Source organism: Acinonyx jubatus, chromosome D2, assembly GCF_027475565.1.
Source record: "Acinonyx jubatus isolate Ajub_Pintada_27869175 chromosome D2, VMU_Ajub_asm_v1.0, whole genome shotgun sequence".
NCBI lineage: Eukaryota > Metazoa > Chordata > Mammalia > Carnivora > Felidae > Acinonyx > Acinonyx jubatus.
In genome coordinates this window covers 34,300,242-34,320,466 of record NC_069393.1, presented here as the reverse complement: position 1 = coordinate 34,320,466, position 20,225 = coordinate 34,300,242, and the positions used below count along the sequence as shown (strand labels likewise).

General features: G+C 42.0%; 1 protein-coding gene across 8 annotated transcripts in view; it reads right to left on the bottom strand.

Annotated features, from left to right (window-relative positions):
• Nucleotides 1–22: 22 nt before the first annotated feature.
• The window catches only part of KAT6B (lysine acetyltransferase 6B), a 205,176-nt gene continuing 184,973 nt past the window's right edge, over nt 23–20,225 (bottom strand). For 7 of the 8 annotated variants that reach the window (XM_053207886.1, XM_053207885.1, XM_027062323.2 and 4 more), the window contains 5 exons: nt 15,909–16,140; nt 15,445–15,604; nt 14,476–14,847; nt 11,479–11,770; nt 4,802–8,929 (listed from right to left, as the gene is read on the bottom strand). In XM_053207886.1, coding sequence (XP_053063861.1) covers nt 6,402–8,929; nt 11,479–11,770; nt 14,476–14,847; nt 15,445–15,604; nt 15,909–16,140 — 3,584 coding nt within the window. In that variant the 3' untranslated portion in view covers nt 4,802–6,401. Of the gene's footprint in view, nt 426–1,512; nt 8,930–11,478; nt 11,771–14,475; nt 14,848–15,444; nt 15,605–15,908; nt 16,141–20,225 lie in introns of those variants that run through there. The other variant, XR_008292406.1, reaches the window with a different exon arrangement.

Sequence of the window (20,225 nt, the reverse complement as noted above, 5' to 3'; positions counted from 1 at the left end):
TTTTAATTTATTTTGAGAGAGAGAGAGAGAGAGAGAGTTCACACATGCAGGGGAGTGGCAGAGAGAGAGAGAGGGAGAGAGAGAATCCCAAGCAGCCTGCAGGCTTTCAGCACAGAGCCTGACACAGGGCTCAATCCCATGAACCGTGAGACCATGATCTGAGCCAAAATCAAGAGTCAGACGCTTAACCAACTGAGTCATTCAGGTGCCCCCTAAGTCACATTCTTAAAAAATAATTGTAAAATATAAATTTATTTTTTAGCTGCAGAAAAGTGCCCGGGAGAGCTGTGTTACAGAAGAGTCTGCATAGCTTATTAGCAGGCCCCTTCTCTGGGGCATCTGTATTTCCTTACCATCTCCTGCATCCTCTTTTCCATGGAATCCCCAGGCTTGGATCACCACTCATAGATGCCGCTGTCTGCAACCTGCAGAGAGCAACTCATTTATTAGGAATAGGGCGGGGGGGGGGGGGGGAGGGGTGGGTGCTGTCCTGAGTCCCGTACACTGGCCCCTGCCTTGTGCTCTTCTACCTTCCTCGGGAGCCAGGGCTCGCAGAATCCTAGCCAGAGCTGCCACCACCCAGAAAAATTCAACGAATTGTGGACAAGTTTAACTTTACAATTTTGGAAAAAAGAAGGGGGGTTATTCTTTAGGAAACTGGCACTTGGAGAAACTCCTTTCATTTTGATTCTAGTCAAAGCAACACAGGCTTGTTTTCAGTCATACCAGAAAGCATTTGCAAATGTGTTTGCTGTGGAATGGGAGAACAAGGCAGCCAGGTGAGCTCAGGTGTGGAATTTCCCTGCCCCTGAGAGCTAAGCCAGGTGCCCTGCCTGTGTGATTTTCATTCTCGAGGAGAAAACAGCAGGGGACATCAAGCAGATAGAGATGGCTTCTGGAACCAGGAACCCTAAACTAGACAGAGCCCAAAGAGAAATGCTGATGGAGATGCCAGAGGTCAAGGACCAGAAACGAAAACTGCCCGGAGAAAGCAAAAAGAGTGCGATAAATGCCTGTGGAAGAAAATATGAAAAGGGGCTTGGTCCTTCGATTTGGTTATGGTTTTCAGCAGAATGAAAGAGGAAGTTCTTGATGGAGGAAGGATAGTGTCGGGGGGCCCAGCAGCCTTGTAAAACTTCCCTGTGAGTTTAGGTGGGCTGCCCTGATTTTGTGCCACAGGAGAGGACTTGTGGCCTGGGCCCTTGGTGGCTGGGCCTGGCTTCCTGGGACTGCTTTGAGAGAGTCATCGTGGTCCAAGAGTAGTCAGGTCCTCATAAGGACTTGAATCTGAGTGTGAGGGGAGCCATACACAGGCTTATGGGAAAGAGATATAGACCAAAAGGAGCTCTAGGGTCCCAGAGGCACCTACCTGGACTTTCCCATCACAGGATTCCAATAACCCACTCAAAACTCATTTATCTCGTAGGTCTAATATATTCCTTGTCTAGAAAGAAATTAGTATTTCCATTTTAATGAAATATTACATTTAATACATCATAATGACATACTTACATTTAAATGAATCCATTGTGGGATGTATGGTAGGATGAAATGCTGGTGTTCTCTTGAGCTTCTCTATACTTTCCTACATGGGCCCATCTCTTTGTGGGGCTGTGAGTCTTACTGAGGACAGCAGGAGCAGAGAACTTTAAAGTTGGAGTTCTGGTCTCTGCAAGATGGCTCCTGGGGGCCAGAGGTGGGAGAAAGGAGGAACAGAAATTTTTGCAAAAGCATTTCAAGTCTTCAGAAGTAAATTATTTATTTGGCCAATAAGTATTCATTGAGAACCTACCGCATGCCAAAAATTGGGTTAGAAAGCCAAAAGTAAAAACAAAAAGGCATGTTGTGATAAAGTGCAATGAGGCAAACAGGTAGTGAGGTGAAGGACAATTGGGGATGGGGTGAAGACCTGAGGAGATGGGGTGAGCTGAGACTTGAAGGAGCACACCCTCCAAAGGGGGAGTCATTCTAGGCTGAGGAACAGAACAGCACTGGTGAAAGCCCCAGAGTGATAAAAAGGTATATTTTTGAGGAAACGCCCCTCAGTGAAGCTGGAGCCCATAGGTAGGGGGAAATTGGAAGACGTGGGTTATAGAAGCTAGATTCTATTTCAAGTACAGAGAAAAGCCACCGAATGGTTTTAAGCAGGGGAATGGTATGACCTATGTTTTAAGGAGATCACTCTGGCTGAAGTATGGAGAATGGATTGTTGGGAATTAAGAAGGGAGGCAAGAAGACCAGACAGGAAGCTGTTGGAACCCTAGACAGGAGATGATGGTGGCCTGGACTGAGACAGCCCCAGGGGACTACTACTCAAGATTATTTTGGAATTATCCTGGAGAGTCGACAGAACCTGATGAGAGGGCAAAGAAAAATGAAAGCTATTGATTCGGTTTCTTGCCTGAGTATGGAGATGAGGTTGACCAGGGCAGAAATGGGGGGAGAGGGCTGGAGATCACCAGTTACGTCTGTAAGACATACATAAAGTATCCCGTGTCATTGGACCTTGAATCTAGGAGCTCAGAGGAATGTTCACAACTGGAGGTGTAATTCTGGGTGTTATCTGTGCGTAGGTGGTGTTGGAACTCATCATCCTGGGTGAGATAATGAGAAAAGGGAGGAAGTCCCAGGCCTGAGTGCTTCAACATCAGTGTTTAGAGCTGGGCCTGGGTGGCAGAGGGAGAACCAGGAAAGAGGACAGAGAAGGAAGAAGAAAAACCAGGAGTGTGGAATTATGGACACCTGGGCACAGTTTCATAATTTAACAGTACTGGTAGTCTGTTGACTGTACACTGGAGACAATGCTTGCTTATAACAAAGTAAAGTTTATTTGCATGGCACTTAATAGTTCCTGTAGCATCGTGAATTTGTTAGCTGAGCCTTGAAATCAGAGAGATGACAACTTACGGTCTTTTCAGAGTTACGTGTAGGAAGAAGAGCTGCCATTTGGAGAATTGGGTTTGTTTCAGCTTCCAAATGTTAGCTGAGTGAGTTTGGGCAATTAAGATAGGTTCTTTGAGCCCAATCTCCTCATCTGACACCGGAGACAATGGCCCCATTTCCTGCACAGGATAGGCGTGTGGATCACGTGGGAAGGCTGTTTATGAAAGCTTGTAACAGTATTGTGAGTCATCATTTCTGAAACAGAGTGTCGGCAAGGAAGGCCGATGCCTTCACACCTGGGTAGGCACCGCTTGAGCGATTCAAAAGGTCGACAGCTGATGACCACTCAAGACTCTTATAAGGTAAATGAAAGAACAGATTACTGGGCTTAAAAAACATGGCTTGTTAATGAATCTCAACCTGATGGTGACTCCATTTCAGTTCTGATGAATCCAAGTTCCTGTTTTCCAGGATCCTTGGTGTCACATTTTGGTCTGAATTGCTTTCTCTAGTCAGAGTGGGTGAGTAAGGAAGAGTGTGCAGTGTTCTGAGGCCACCTCAGATCAGCAGTTTCTCTCCCCCAAGCCTTTCTGTTCTGCCCATGAATGCTGGAGATAGGGGCCAGCAGAGGGGGTCCTGTACCTGGATATGCTGCAGTCCCTTGGGAGCCTATGACACAAGGAGTCCCTAGTAGTGTTCTTGGATTCTGATCTGGTAGGTCTGGGGCAGTGACCAGAACTTGCCCACAAGCTCCCTGGAGGACTGTGAGGAAGGCAGGGTGTTGGGGTGATGGAACCCCAGTTTCACACAAACCACAGGGTGTGATCAGCAGGCCATGGCAAAAGGAAAACACAAGGGAATCTCAGTCCCAAAGGACCTCAACAGAAGAGGAAAGAGACTACATATGTGAAGGTTTCAAGATGGGGCCTGTGGAAGCTTCCATATCAGCTTGTTAGCAGGCCTCCACCCCAGCTCTTAGGCTCAGGCAGCCTCTTGCCTGACAGGTGCACCCACTGGGCTGCTAAGATTCATGGCTACTGCCGAACTAGCGGCACACCGTCACCTCCCTCTCTGAAGCTGGATTAGGTTTTCCTTCCTATTAGTTTCTCTTCTTCCCTTTGTGACTAAAGCCCTTGCAGAAGTGTCTTTTCATGAGCTCTCCCTCAGCCACTACAGAGAATTCCCTCACGGACTGGGCATTGTGGAAAGAAAGGACCTAAAGACAACGTCTTGCCAGACGCTAAACCCAGAACGCTTTGTAACTGTGAAGGAAACCTAGTAAGGGTGAGAGCGCAAAGCAAAACCCCATTGGGCCTCCTCCCTCTACTGTGTCCTGTGATCCTGGGGCATGTGCACTAGCCTGCCTTTTCGGTTTTATTCTGAGTCTACTTGAAAGTTTGTGTCTATGTCTATACAACACTTGATTTGTGTTGAACCACTGATGGAAACACGTTCTCCCTCTGCGCGATATAAAAGAAGGGATGGGAGAGTCGTGAGCACCCACATTTAGACACATTGGGAGCTTAATGGGCCAGTTCCCATGGATGCCAATTGAGGCATTTATTTCTAGGCCAGAAGCTCAAATAATAAACTGTTTTAACAGTCAGACAGAAGTTTCTCTGAATGCCATAGAATAGTGTTTGTAAACAATGACTTTTTGTTTTTGGTCTAAACTTTAGACTCTAAAGAAAACATCCAATCATTCATTCACAAGAGCAAAACTTTCACACCTTTTTTTTTTTTTTTTGAGATGATTTTTCAAACGTACAATCCCAAATTGGGTGTTTGGGTATTAACTTTTATAAAAATGAAGTTTGCTACCACTGTGCTAAGGCCCTGAGGGGTGTTTACACAGACGGTACAGATGAGGCAACTGAATATTTGTATAGGATCCCTTTGCAAATGAAGATCAAAGTCAAAAAGAAAAAAACAAATTCACTTTATTTTAAAGACAATGATTGGCATACAGAAGGTATGCACCAGCATAAAATAAACTTTCATGAAAAGCATTAAAATCCATTATAAATTAATTTATTAAATAGGTATTTGGTATATGTGATGGTTTTATTAGATATTACTCTTATTTATTGCCAACCCCCTCCCCCAAAGTCAAAACAAATCAGAAAATCTCATAACTCCAATTTACACTAAATAATTTATTTTCCCAAAATGTGTATGTGTTCTGAGATGTGACACATGATACAGTTCCATTGGTCATTCTCTATCAATCATAATATGACAGGACACAAGAGGCTAAAAATGGCTCATCATAATTTATTTTATGTTAAAATGTACAGCTTTTTTTTTGTTTGTTTTTTTTTCTTCTTTTTTTTGAAGTGACTGACTAAAAAGAGAACAGATAAATACAAGAGTGTCGCTGGCTCCTATTTTATACAAGGATTACGCCTCTCCTGCTTGGCCCTTACAGTCACCCTGTACAGGTACAAAGGCTACAAAAAAGGAAGCAATATAAACAGACACAAATAACTTTTTTTTGCTTTTTTACATGCGATTTGTAAGCTTAGTTTGAGCTATTCACAAGCTACTTCTCTATTTTTCCTTAAAAAATAACTCCAATATTTTATAAAGATAGAAAAATCTACAGATGGAATGAAAATGTAAAGTTAGAGGCATTTCCATAAAATAGCAACTTTACACCAAATTCACTATTTTTTTTTAAATCCTGCCAAGTATTTGGACATATATGAAATGTTTCAAAACCTGACAGATAAACACTGAGATATGCTTCATTCAATAAACAGAAGTCTGCATTTATAAAACAGAAAGCTGCCTTTTTTCCCCAAAGAAATCTGTCACCAAAATGGAAAAGGGTCTCAACTTTACACCAAACATTTAGCAATAAAACCCCTTTTGACTAACCAAATGGGAATAGCTTTTATAGCTCTTTACAGTTTTATAATTAACAAAAATATAATTTTTTTTAAACCCTCAAATTAGGGCACCCTAATCAAGGCAAAAAACTTAAGAAATGGCTTACTGTTAGCACAACACTTGTACAGTACTACAAAATGCACTGTCACTAACAAAGACATTAGCGGCATGCTGAAGTGTCACCTTAAACAAAATATACAATAACTGAAATGCTAAAGGCATTTACATGGAGTGGACAGGGAAGAAAAAAAAAAGTTCTAGGTTCAGTATTAAAACAGATAATTTGGTGGGGCGGGGCTTGATATCCACATCATTTCATGGAAGCAGGCACAACAAGTGGCTGCCTTCAAATTGTAGTCCAGAGAGGCCTTCCTTTGCAGAGAATTTCATATAAAAGTAACAGAAACAAAGATACCAAAAAAAGAAAAAGGAAAAAAAGAAAAACAACTTGTATAAGGCTTTCTGCTGCATACAGCTTTTTTTTTTTTTTTTTTAAATAAATGGTGCCAACAAATGTTTTTGCATTCACACCAATTGCTGGTTTTGAAATCGTACTCTTCGAAGGTATTTGTGCAGATTCAATCCAATAGTGATGCCCAGGGGGATCTTGTGACTGCCCATGTTGCCTACCTTCTCATGTAGGACCCATTGAGAGACTGTTTGGACATGCCCGTGTTCATGTAGCCGTGATGTCCGGGGGCCGTGTACATCATGTTACCATGGGGCGGGGTCTGCATTGGCTGCTGGGCATATGGCTGGGTTCCCATCATGCCCATCTGCATCTGCATAGGGTATTGGGGTGTTTGATTCATGTAGCCATGATTGCTGTGGTAGCCGCTGTTCATCATCGGCTGGGACATGCTGTACCCATTCATGGCATTGAGAGTATTCATGTTCATGTTCACAGAGTTGACATTGTAGGCTGGGGCTGGCATCAGGTTCACACTCATGTTCATACCTCTCTGCATCGTTAAAGTCCGTGCAGGACCCTGCATGGCTACAGTCTGGGAGCGCCCATAGATCTGAGACTGATGGGTGGCAGCGGCTGGTGACAGAGATGCCGATTTGGTTCTCATGGAGACGTGGCCCTTGCTGGCAATCTGGGTTTGCAGTCTTTGGCTGTGAGAGATGCCAATGTTTGATGCAGCCATGTTCCGTTGCAAAAGAGGCGGTGGCAGATTCATCGGAGGAGGAGTCAGGTTGGGGGGTGGGGTCATTGTAGCTTGTGCTTGGGGTCCCCCAGGGACAGAGTGCGGAGACTGAGAAAGCTGGACAAGCCCTGTGTTACTTAATGGTGTGGACAAAGAGGCACTGTTTGCATAGGAAGTTACAGCAGCGGAATGGCTGTAAGGCAATGAATGATCAATAAGTGTATTAGTTAACTGCTGTAGTTTGGCAAGGCTGAAGGTGGCTGATGGCTGTGGGTAATGCCCAGCCCCAAAATCACTCTGACCCATTCGTTCATATAAGCCAATGTTGGCGTTGCCAGTCTCAGGGATGTCGGCCAGCTGCATTGGTGGGGTGAAGTTAGCGGCCATGCTACACTGAGCCAGCTGCTGGCTGCTGCTCGGAGGCCTCTCCACCACACAGCCTTGAGGAGACTTGACGCTGCAGGTTGGGGGAGAACTGATGCTGGTTTGCTGCAGCATGCTGCAGCTCCCACTGATGTTGGACATCTGCTGGGTGACAGCACAGCTGCTCTGTGTCAGATTGCTAGAGGTGAGGTTGCTATAGGAGCAGCTGTTCTGTGAAGAGCCGTTTCCGCAAATGCTGCCGCCCATAGTAGAATCATAGCTACTAGGGTTCTCGTAGTTCTCGGTTGTGCTCTCGATACTGCCCAGGTCACTAAATCCACTGTCCACGACTTGCTGGGAATGATCTGAAACTGACGGGACATCCATCATTGGACTGGTTTCCATGTTTTGCAAAGACGGCACGGAGATGGCACTTTGATCCGGGCTGATTTGGGCATAGCTATTTTCCAGGGCAGGGACACTTGGGCTGTTGACAGAACGTACTGACTGGCCAGGATGGGAATGGACGGATGAAACTGGGCTACTGTGGTCTGACTGCTGGCAATCATCTAGAGTGGCGGCTATCTGTGGGCTTTGGTCTGCATGGGTGTAGTTTTGTAGGCTTCTGCAGGCCTCTTGAGTCTCAGCACAATCCTGAAAAGTGTCGTCCTGTTCACTATTCTCCTGGGTCAAAGATTGAACTGCCTGAACGGTCTCAGAGTCAATTTCCATGGCCGTCGTGTTTCTCTCTTTGAACTCAGAATCCACTTCTTCGCCACTCTTTTGGTCCTGCTTCTGTGCCTGTTCTTCTGGGGATTCCTCATCAGATTCAGGTGCAGCTTCAGTGTCTCCAGAAAGCTCCTTAGGTTCACTGTTACACGCAGCTGCAAGGTCAACGCCACACTCCATTAGGACCTCTGAGTTCGAATGACTAGGCTGGACACTAAGGTCTAAAAAAGCCTCCTGGTTTTCTAGTACTTCTTTAAAGGATTCTCTTGGGCGTTCTTCCTTCTCTGCTTCTCCACACTCCATGTGACTGTCATCTTCATCATCTGCATCATGACCCTCATTGTGAGATGGCTCTTCATCCTCTTCCTCCTCCTCTTCATGATCATCCAGAGGAACAGGGTCTTCTTTGTCCGTGAAGACTTCTGGTTCCTCTTTTTCCTGATTTTTAGCACCACCTGGGTCTTTTTCTACATTTTCTTCTTCTTCCTCCTCTTCCTCTTCTTCCTCCTCCTCTTCTTCCTCCTCGGGTTTGATTAGATCATCTTCTGGTTTTTCACCTGGTGATTTATTTGGACTTATCGGTGCACATGTTTCATCCCTTGTGTTTTCATCCCGAGGCAGCAGGGGTTCCACAGCTTCCTTGACTTCCTCCTCAATCCTGGTGGGAGTAGGGCTGGTTTTGCCTTCTGGAGTCTCCTTCTGTTCTTCTACTGTTATCTGGTCATCAGGTTCCATGGGTGTTTCTGGCGGGGTGTACAAGTTCAGTTTAAATCCGGTCTTCCTCTCTTTGTTTGGCCTCCACTTAGATAGACTACGTTTTGTTCCTTTTGGCCACACTTGTTTGCACTTTAGAGGTTCAAGATTGTCTCTACTGCCTTCTTTCAAGTTATCTGTATCATCATCCATATTGTCTTAGCGGGGAGACAGAGAGAAACGAGAGGAAGAAAAACAAAGTCTTAGAAAGCATAACCTTGAACAACTTGAATTCATTCTTTTCAATTAATCAGTAAACACTGCTTTTGATTTCAAGAGTTGATGATAAAGACATAATCAAAACAAATACAGAATCATATTGTGCTATAAACTGAGTAAAGAGTCCAGGTCTGGGAAAGTAATATATGTCTTTTATATTCCCTCTCTCCCCTTCCCTCCCGACCTCCGACAGAAAGTTGTGCTTTTTATAGAAAGCACACGGATACAGACAACTATAATACTCTTATTTGAGTTTAACAAATAAGACATTCTCTGATGTAAAAGCCTGGAATTCATTCCACAATGTAAAATGAATAGAAGCCTAACTCACATATCTGTCCTGAGAAAGTAAATTTCTGTTTGTGGACATTTACTAGATTTAAATGATCTCGGATGACATTATTTACTTTGATTTGAATGTTCTCTCTGACATAAGAATAAACTGTGTACCTCCGAAACAAATGAAGACATAACTCCAAAATACAAATGCATCTGTTATCTATACTAGAGGATCATCATTTTTGCATGATACAAACTATGATGTAGTTACCATGAAACAATTGAATATTTAAACAACTGGCATTCTTTTTATCACTAATTCTGTCCACATTGTATTTTGATCAATTTGTTGCTCAAATGTAAGGTTTGAATATTAAAGTAAATAAGAAACAAACCAAAACTGTCATGTTCATTTTAACTCAGCTAATATTATTTTTACTGTACCTTTACACACATATGAATATAAACCAATTTGTAAGTATATTTGTAGAAATATAAGAAGCAAACAAATAAATATATGAATAAATGCAAATATAAAATACCTAAGTCTTCACGAGACCTTTAGAAAGTTAAAGCTCAAACTCATCTCCTGGAGGAGTCAATGTAAAGGAAAAGCTTTACAAAGAAAAATAGCCTTATTACAAACATTACTGTGGAGAACAAACAGAAGATTTTACATTCAATGTGGAACAGAGATCTTTTTTTTGTCAGAATGGAGGGATTTCTAATCCAGTCAGTGCAGAGCAGGGTAAGCCTTAGCTCATTTATGTAATAAAAGGATTACCCATAAACTTACCTGCAAGTACTACATTCAAATTGGCTAGCTGAGAACACATAAGTGATGTAGAGGGATCCCTTCAGAAGTTCAAAGTACAACACCCAATTAACAGTCACTGCAAGATGCTCAAATGATTTTATTTCTATTCACAGTAATAACCATGCCAGTGCCCCTGGAGTCCACATGTTACTGGACCTACAGCTTTTGTAGGAACACCTCTCTAAATCAGAAGATGAGTTTTCTGATGATTAATTTTTTAAGAAAGAAGATCTTGAAAGGAATCAGAAGTAATATGGCCACTTAGGATTTTAAAGACAAATGGCACAAAGTGGAGAATAAAAGGTAGTGATGATTCATTTACAGGCTCCTGAGAAGGGAGTTAAGAACTGGAAATAAGGCTCAATGTCCACACAAAAAATGGTGTCTTGCTATAGTTTGTTGTTGTTGTTGTTTGTTTGTTTAAAGAAATGGGGTGGGTGGGGGGGAAGGCTTGAGATTCTTTATACCCCGGGCAAGATGTTATTCCCTCCGGACACTACTGTATGTAGTAATAGTATACCTATTAATTATAAAAGTCAGGAAGATGCTTGCTCATGCCCTTAAAGTTGTGACTTTTCAAAAGCAAGAGAGATACCTGCAGTTCCCAAAGAAATGAGATGGCCTCTTCCTAGATGGAAGAGATGTTGGAATAAGTTTTTAAATACAGTCATTTCAGCTGTAGAGTGGACAGATTGCCCCACAAATCCTCATGATTCAGCTGGGAGCTTAAGTTCCCAGCCCAAAAGGCAAGGAATGGTTGCTTTTAAACTGGATATCAAAGTTGATTCACTGGTGTTAGTATTTGTTTTTAGAGGATGGGGTGGGGTGTCTCTGCCAACAGCAAATTTTGAATTAGTAATTTAAAAGGAAGGACAATTTCCTGATTTCTATATTATCCTATATTATCAAATCTAATACTGATGGTGTGGGTGAGTTGAAATGATTCTTGATAATAATATATCCTAAGACACCACTAATTATAAGATGTGCCATCGATTTTTTATAGGAAAAAAGAAATTATTGCATTCAATGCTCACAGTAATATAAACCCTGATTCTGGAAATATTAAATGTGAAAAAAAGCACTTAGTAGAATCAAGGAGATGCAGTGTATTTCTTACTGAGAGACTTCAAAGTTTTTGAGGACAAGCCAATTTCTAAGATGAACCCACCTAGAGGAATGTTGTGGCCTTAGAAGTTGTTTAAAATAAAATTCAATTCCAGGAAGAAGGGATAGAACCTTTTATGAATGAGAATAGACAGATGAGCACTTATTCCTGGTGGGTCGACACAACCTCAGAGATGCCTTTGGGTATAACTTCAGATGCCTGCCTTTTGGCAGTAACACACAAGATATTCACAAGGATAAGATTTTTATAATTCTTCCACTTACTTCTACAAGGGTCAGCATTCTTAAAACAATGATTGTCTTTTTCTTCCTCTTCCTCTGTTTTTCTTTTCTTCCCAGGCTGATGTTGGAATGCTTTTCTCAGGACTGGCTTCCCTCCATCTTCCTCCACTTCAATCTCACAGGTAGGCTCCAGGTGCGGCATTGGCCTCTCTTCATCTGAGTTGTCAAAGGGCTCATTCAGTACTTCTGTCGTCTCAGAAATGGTCTCAGTTGTTACACTGCTGTTGATCCTCCTGCGTTTACGACCCCTTTTTTTCTTTAGTACAAAAGGCCGCTGAAATTAATTCCAAACAATACATAAGAGCTCATGAGAAATTAAATGGTTGAGTTGATATGCAGCAAACATGTACTGAAGGCATGTCTCAGAACCTTACACGTAAAGACTTCTGTAATGCCTTTGTACTTAACCTTCCATTTGATGTTTAACATCCCTCTCGGGCTCCAACTACACAGGCAAGTGTTTTCCAAATAAAACAGTTGTTTACTCAAGAAGATGCTTTGAGAGGGAACATCACCGCAGCTGAACTGTAGACTTTAAAAAGCTAAGGTTTGCTTTTCTAGAATATATTTTCCTATGGTACTTGCAGACTTCAATATTCTACATTATAGCTCTTAAGTCCTCATGGACACAGATGTTTCCATAAATGTTGTAATAACCAACTAGCCACTGGGTCACTCATTTAATACTTGATAACTGTTCAAGGAGCACCTTCTCTATGCAAAATGCTACAGGAAGTTTGATGGCATACAAGGTTAACCTAATTGTTCCCTATTTCATAAGACTTCAGGAACAATGAAAAGGGAAGAAGATAGGGTACTAGAAGAAAGGATTATTTAATGTTTAAAATGTTAAGAGAGTCATGTATTGGTGACTACAGGGATGTCAGCAGCTGACAACTTTATAAAGTATTTTATTATACAAGGCATCTAAAAAATTAAAAGACATGTGAAATCTGTCCTATTTATAGAAGATACGAAAAATTTTTTTCTGATTGTACTACAGGTTGGTAGCAATTATAAAATACTTTTGCCCATGCAAAAAAGCATTTAATGAAACAAAATTAAAATTAGGAATAACAGATTTGCTGCTTAAATGGAATGTGTCAATAGTGGGCCTGAAAAATTATTTAAAATATATTGCAAAGAAGGTTCAATATGCTTGGTTAAAACTCAAACTCTTATGGTGCCTGGGTGGCTCAGTCAGTTAAGTGTCCCGACTCTTGATTTCGGCTCAGGTCATGATCTCACGCACGGTTCATGAGATTGAGCCCCATGCACTGGGCATGGAGCCTACTTGAGATTCTTTCCTTCTCCCTATGCCCCTCCCTTGCTCAAATATTCTTTCTCTCTCTTTATCTCTAAAGAACAACAACAACAAAAACTCAAAGTCTAAGTAAACTGTATCCAAGAATTACTGTTGCTCACATTAACTCTCTGAATGTTCACGTATAAACCTGATAATCATATTCTGTAATTAACATTTATGGTTATTAACACTCCCAGTTGGCCTGCCCTCCCTAACTCACTAATTTTCCCAAACATGAGTACAACCAATGTAAAGAACTAGTTTTCTTTATTTTTTAATGTTTGTTTATTTTTGAGACAGACACAGAGCGTGAGCAGGGGAGGGGCAGAGAGAGATGGGGAGACACAGAATCTGAAGCTGGCTCTAGGCTCTGAGCTGTCAGCACAGAGCCTGATGCGGGGCTTGAACACATGAACCGCAAGATCATGACCCAAGCCGAAAAGTCAGACGCTTAACTGACTGAGCCACCCAGGCACCCCAAAGAACTAGTTTTCTTTAAATTGAATCAATTTATATGATGGGAGTCCATATTGTACCTTGGATAATCCTGGTTTTGTTGTTTTTAAAACAGATTTCTTTTGTAGTATACATAATACCTGAATACATTTGTCTGGTAAGAAATCCAAGATTACTCACAAGTCTGAAGTTTACTTTATGGAGAGCTCTTTCTACCCCTTCCCCACAGCTGCCCTTCCATTAAAAGACTATCAGGCTTAGAAGAAAGCGCACCAAGCTGGGATTTACAACAGCAGGTTCTTTGACGCACAGTACATAGGATGGCCTTGGGGCGGACCTGCAACTTGTGTTATTTCTGTAAGTCTTAGCTATACTAATAATATCTGGTCCCTTGCTATGTCACAGATAGATACTGAAGACAAAAATATCAGATCTGGGTTAAACAATCACCTAAAGACAAGATCAATTTTTTACCTTGTGCACAAGGTATATCTACAGTGACCACCAGGCTATGAGAAATTGTGTACTTGGCCACCAATGCAAAACATCAGCATCAGTATGGAGAGCCTGAAGTACCTTCTAACAATTCTATGCGAAGAACATGAAAAATATTAATATTTTTCTGATAATATTTTTCTTGTTCTTCGCATAGAATTGTTAGAATATTATAATATAATGTTATCTATCTATATAATATAGAATAAATTTATTTATATCTATATAATATAAAATAATATAATCTATATAATATAGAATATTATGATAAGAAATAATATTATCAGGAGTGCTGGGGTTGGAGTCTGAGCACTCATCTGGTTCTAGCTCCATCTCTGTGGAGCTGTATGACCTTGGACAAGTCTCCTAGCCTTCCTAGGCTTTGGTGTTTTCATCAAAACACACTGAAGGGTGGTTGAAGTGCTCTCCAGGGTCCTTTTCTGTTCGCATAGTCTGACTTCTCTAGTCCCACAAACCAGCAGGTGGCAGTAACTACTAGACTAGGAAGCCCGCCTGTCCCTACTTTAACAAAACAGCACTAACCTCAAAAAGTAAACACAATCATGACTGTAAGATAAAGGATGATGATATATGATCAGCAGGACTGAATACAAACAGACTACTTCTAAAGAATAGAGGGTGAAACAAATACTAATAGAATGTTTGCAATGACAAATAAGATTTGATTGAAACTGACTCACTGAAAATCTAAACACACATACCTTTCTCTTTATAGCAACTGATTGTGGTTTAGTCAATCTTGGAGGAGAACTCTGAATATTTTCTTCTTCCTCCTCCTCTTCCTCCTCTTCCTCTTCTTCCTCCTCCTCTTCCTCCTCCTCCTCTTCCTCTTCCTCCTCCTCCTCTTCCTCCTCCTCCTCCTCCTCTTCCTCCTCCTCCTCCTCTTCACTGCTCTCTTTAGACAGCTCCATAAGCTGCCCTCGCTCCCCTGCCACTGGCCGGCTCTCCGGGGAATGCAAATATTTATTTTTCGATTGTACTTTTGCAGGTGATTGCCTACTGTTCGCTCTAGAGGACAGGATTTCTTGCTCCTCCTTTTCCCAGCAGCTAGCTTGTTCCATTAGCCGCTCGGCCTAAGGGGGGGGAGGGTAAAAATGGTGGGCCAGTGAAAGGGCAGTTAAGACACAGCCTCTAAGGATCAAAGGCAAAGGATCTCTTAAGTTGTTTCTGAACAGAACAGTCAGCCAGCCAAGCAACATTCCAGCTGCATCATCTCAGGACTCTTTTGCATCAGTTAGGATAACAAATCAAAGAAGATTGGGTTTCATGGGATATTTAGCAGTATTAATGATGCAGCGAATTGATTTGAGTCCTTTATCACTACATTACATGCTCACTGGCATGGAGCACTTTAAGCAAGTTCATAAACACAAAGAATCGATTGACATTGCAGCCTTGGAGCTCAGCACCAAATGTGATCTGATTACATGCTGTCAGTAGTGAAAAATGCTGCTTTGTGATCAATGATAAATGTTTCATTTTTCATACTCAATTCAATAAAATTATCATGTCTTACCATGCAACCTCAGTTAGGATAAATTAGTGCCATATCATTTCACAAGCTCTTTCTACATAACCAAGCCTTTGACAACGATGTTAATGACTTTCTCAGCCTAAGAATGCTGGAGGAGTGAAGTCACACAACTTAGGCAGACGAAGTCAATCATTACCTCTTTCTCAGCTTCTCGCTCTTCTTCAGAAACTGCAGCATTAGAAATTAAAATTGGGGTCCATCTTAGACTCTCTGGATCAAGTTCATTGGTCCGGGAACAGGTTTTCAGCTTTTCCATGTGGCCCAGTATCAACTTTTCCCTTCTAATGATGACAAATCTGTAATGTGATGAGGCAGAACAAAGTGCAATCAAAAGCTGAAATTTCATTTCACCTACACACGTTGACAAATGCTACTAGGTTAGGAAAAATCAGAGAGCTCATCAATGAAAAAATATAGCAAATTGAAATCTGACCAGCAAAACAGTATCATTTCCTGTTTTCTGTTCAGGAGAAAGGTTTTGATAATACCTTTGGGGGAACCTCTTATCTTAAACTGGAATAAGGCCACCTAACTCCTGGGACACTTTCTGGTGTAAGATGCTTGAGAGGCAGCCAGTGATGCCCCGGCATCGGTACTCACCTGCCATCCCTCTTGTCAATCATATGGAGGTGCTGCAGAGTGGTGGCGATGTCATGTGGGCACATGCCTGTAGCTCTGCTGATCGCCTTGATGCTGATGTGCCTCTCCTGGTGGTAGTAGAGATATTCTAAGATGACACTCTTCCAATAGGCCAGGTAGGAGAGACGGCCCAGATCGGAGAGTGGCTTTTCAGGAGACCCTGCTTGGCCTTCTCTTCTAGAAAGCAAATAGCCTAGGGCAGAAAAAGCCAAAGATGACTTCACCGTGGTGTTTTTAGACATTGGGATAGGGGCCCCTCAAAATAATATAAGTAGCAATAAGGTAAAAACATCACATCAAACTTTATGTATGCAGTCTCTTCCCAGTTATAGTGATTTGATCTCCATGAAGTTTATGCTTATGAATCCTTTACAGTAGCACTGTAAGTCAATTCACATTGCTAGAGGCTGCATTTCAAATATACGTCATGGCATATTTAACAAAGCTAAGGTTGAGGACATTACTTCTGATAAATTTCAACATCCAAGTTTCCCACCAGCTTTAGATTTTCTCAAAATCGAAATGTCAGGCACTTAGAAATCCCGTCAAGGGACCACCCTAAACATTAATGGGCAAGTTGTTTTCCACAGGAAGGACCTAATGACCCTTTGACAGCTGGATCTTAATAAAAGAGAAGGGTCTCTGTTGACTCAGATTCTATATTGCTTGTTACATTTAACTAGCCGGCTGATCTGAAGCTTTGTTTTAGGACTAATAAAAGAATGTCTTTTAAGTCGACTGCTGCAACTCACATCAGCTCTATTAGCTCTATTTTCACCTCTTTCATGTAAATTAATTTATAATCCAACCCCAGAATGTTGCTCCCACAAATTAAAACAAAACAACCTCCTTAAAACAAACTGTTTTATGTATACTCAGGAAATCCCCAAGCATGGTAAGCTTCTGAATATGCGATCTGCAGCATTACTGTGAAGGTTCTTGGCAAAGGGATTTTTTAAATGATTTAAAACTTTAAATCCACTTGAAGGTAATGAATGAAAGCTGGCGGCTGTCTTGGTAATTAAGAGCCACTTATGGAGTAGAGAAGGAATGCTGTAAAATAATGATGTCTACCTTGCTCTAATTATCAATTTCAATAGCCTCACCTTCATGAACTTCCTAAATTTAAACAAACATCAACCACATACAGTAGGTGGCAGCAATTACAAAATCATGCTGCTCTGTAAACCACCCAAATCTTCAGCATTTTTCTTCTTTATCTACATTTCCAAAATGGCTGCATTCTCAAGAATTTTCTCAATTTTGGATTTTTTCTTAGAAGGACAAAATCAAGCCTCTGATGCATTTTCCTGCCCCTCAAAATCACTGTAAATAATGCAGAAATATAGAACAAGAAACCAAAACTGACCTACACCCTATAGGGGTGTAACCACAGCATTTTGCATTTTGATGGTTTTAATCTGAATGCCATGATAAAGAATAAGCATACATTTAACTTTAGGCTTTCCTGCAGTCTTTTGACTTATTTGTCTCTTTAACTCATGCTTAAGAGTAATGTATTTGATTGAATGGTAAACAAGCACCACCAAATTTTACAGTCAAACCACTGTCGACACGTCATTCAGCTGCATCCAGAGGCTTTCAAGAGCAGTGTGTCCGGAATGCTAACAGTGATGACCACGGTGCTGAATCCAGCCCAGATCAAGCCCTGTCAATATGGAGAAGAGCTCTCTGTCGCTCAAGTACAAAGGGTGCCCAAACCCCAGAGCACAGATAATTGGCACATCCATCACCTGCCTCCTAAGTGCTTGGCACAGCTGAGAAATCTACTCAGTTGGCTGGAGGACCCGGCTCTGTACTACTGCGAGGGGAGAGGACCATAGTACCATGGCTGTGGAACTATCCCCTTGATCCGCAGTCCCTCACTGGTTCTTATCTGAACCTCCCAGTTAGGGACAGAAAGCCTCAGTCTCTCAGCTCAGCAGAAAGCTTTCTATACAACTAAAGTGGTCAGAAGGCGGTATGTGCCCTTCCTTCCTACCTTAGGTTCTGTTCTACTATGAGCAGTCTTACCCAGGAAGCACATGGATTTCTTTGTTCTGTCTTCTCTTCCCTCAGTCTCTACCCTGGGCTCAGCCAAAATCCCCCCAAAACATATTTTATACAGCTGCTCATGTTCTCACACCCCGAGGCAGTACAAATATAGCTTATCATGGCCTCAGCCTAAATTGGTCAGGCCACTGGAACTCTCAGGCAACCTGGGGTCTGTGGAGAGCCTTTAGGCATAAACTTTTCAGCACCTGCAATTCCCACCTCACTAAGTGGCTGTCTCTTGGGACACTCTCGGACACAATCTGCAGTCTGTGGCTGACACTGCCACGGGAGAGTCCTGGGACTCGAAGGGGGTTGGGGAGGTGGTGGCAGGGAGCATGTGTACACTGAGCCCGGGAAGTCCACTGGATTTTCACAGCAAACACCTCCATATGGCACTAGTGAAGGCTACAAAGCAGGAAGGTTACCAACACCTGCCAGCAAGTGGTAATTTCCTGGGTGCTGGGGAAGAAAAACTGCAAGCCAAAACTCCAACTAGAAAACATCAAGCAGGTCTTCAGGGATGATGTGCACCAGCATTTCAGACCACACAATGCCATGGTCCAAAGGCATCACTGCATTGCCTGATGTTAGTTTTTCCTTCTCTGACTCATGAGACCCTCGAGGGTCTTATAGCAATGGAAAGAACTTGCATTAAGCTGAGAGCCATTTATGAGTCCACGAAGTCTCCTCCGAAAGGAGAAATGTTTAGGTTAAATGCAATTCATCTCCAAAATAAGAATGACCAAAGGTAAATTTCTGATTCCTTACTAGTTAAGTGAAATCACTTGTAATGTGTTAAAATGGATAGCTTAGAAGAAAAAATGTCCACGTCTACTCCACAGGTGGACTAGGTTGCTGTAATACAGAATTTAAATTTTACCTGCAGCACTTTCCCTCAAAAAAGTTGTAACTGGGAAGGCGTCTGGGTTGCTCAGTCGTTTAAGCATCCGACTCTTGATTTTGGCTCAGGTCATGTTCTCACAGTGTGTGACTCTGAGTCCTGCATCAGGCTCTGCAATCATAGTGTGGAGCCTGCTTGGGATTCTCTCTTTCCCTGTCTCTCTGCCCTTGCTTGCTCATGCTGTCTCTTTCTCTCTCCCTCTCCCTCAAAAATAAATAAATAAACATTTAAAAAAAAAAAAAAGCTGTAGCTGGTAGCACTTCACTACTCTGACCTTTTAACATGGAATGATTTAAATAATGAATTTCTAGCCATCTTTTGTTTCCTTCTACTTTTTTTAGGCTCCTCAAATCAGAATTACTATATAGCCAATTGACAGAACAATTTTTGGTAAGAACATTTAGTTCATTTAGTTGTTGAGTAATTATAGTGATGTGGTGATTTAATGTTACAGCTCTTAAATTTAACTTACCAAAAAGATTCCAAATAATTGATGTAAGATGCAGGGAAATAAAAAGCACTTATCTTGGAAGCCGGTGTATTATCCTGAAGATCTGAAACAAGTACACTACACCCCTGGTGAACAGATTCCCGTGGCGCTCTCACACCTTTCCTTTTCTTTTTAACGTCTATTTATTTTGAGAGAGAGACAGAGCACGAGCAGGGGAGGGGCAGAGAGAGGGAGACACAGAATCCAAGGCAGGCCCCAGGCTCTTGGGGCCGATACGCAGCTCGAACTCATGAGCCATGAGATCATAACCTGAGCCGAAGTCAGACGCTCAAATGACTGAGCCAGCCAGGTGCCCCTCTCACACCTTTCCTTAACGGAGGACACTCTGAATCAGAAAACCTGAACTATCTCTGGGGAAACCTGGCTGTTCAGACTAAAAACAAAGTGGTGTTTGGAGGACAAATCCCAGTAGCTGCAGTATAATTAATTGCTGGTGAAATTATTACCTTTAAATTGTCTGTGAGCTAGAGGTGCAGGTGAACAGCACTTATTCTGTGATCAGGAGACTTGTAATTGGAAAATGGCCCATCAACTCTTCACCCACATCAACTATCTTGATACTACAGAAAGGTGGCTTTCTCTTTTGCTTCACTGGAACTACTTACCCAATGGAAGGTGAGGTCTCAGTTTTGGTGTATGGACCACACACTAATTCAAAAGATTATCAAGGTGTTTGCTTAAAGGGAAAGTTAAGACCAATGTTGTGTCTGCAAAAGGTAAGCATGTCTAAGCTGTACTGATTACGTAGGACCCAAATTTACCTCACCTCTGTTAAGGCTGACCTACTTGTAGGAAGAGAATCATGATTGCT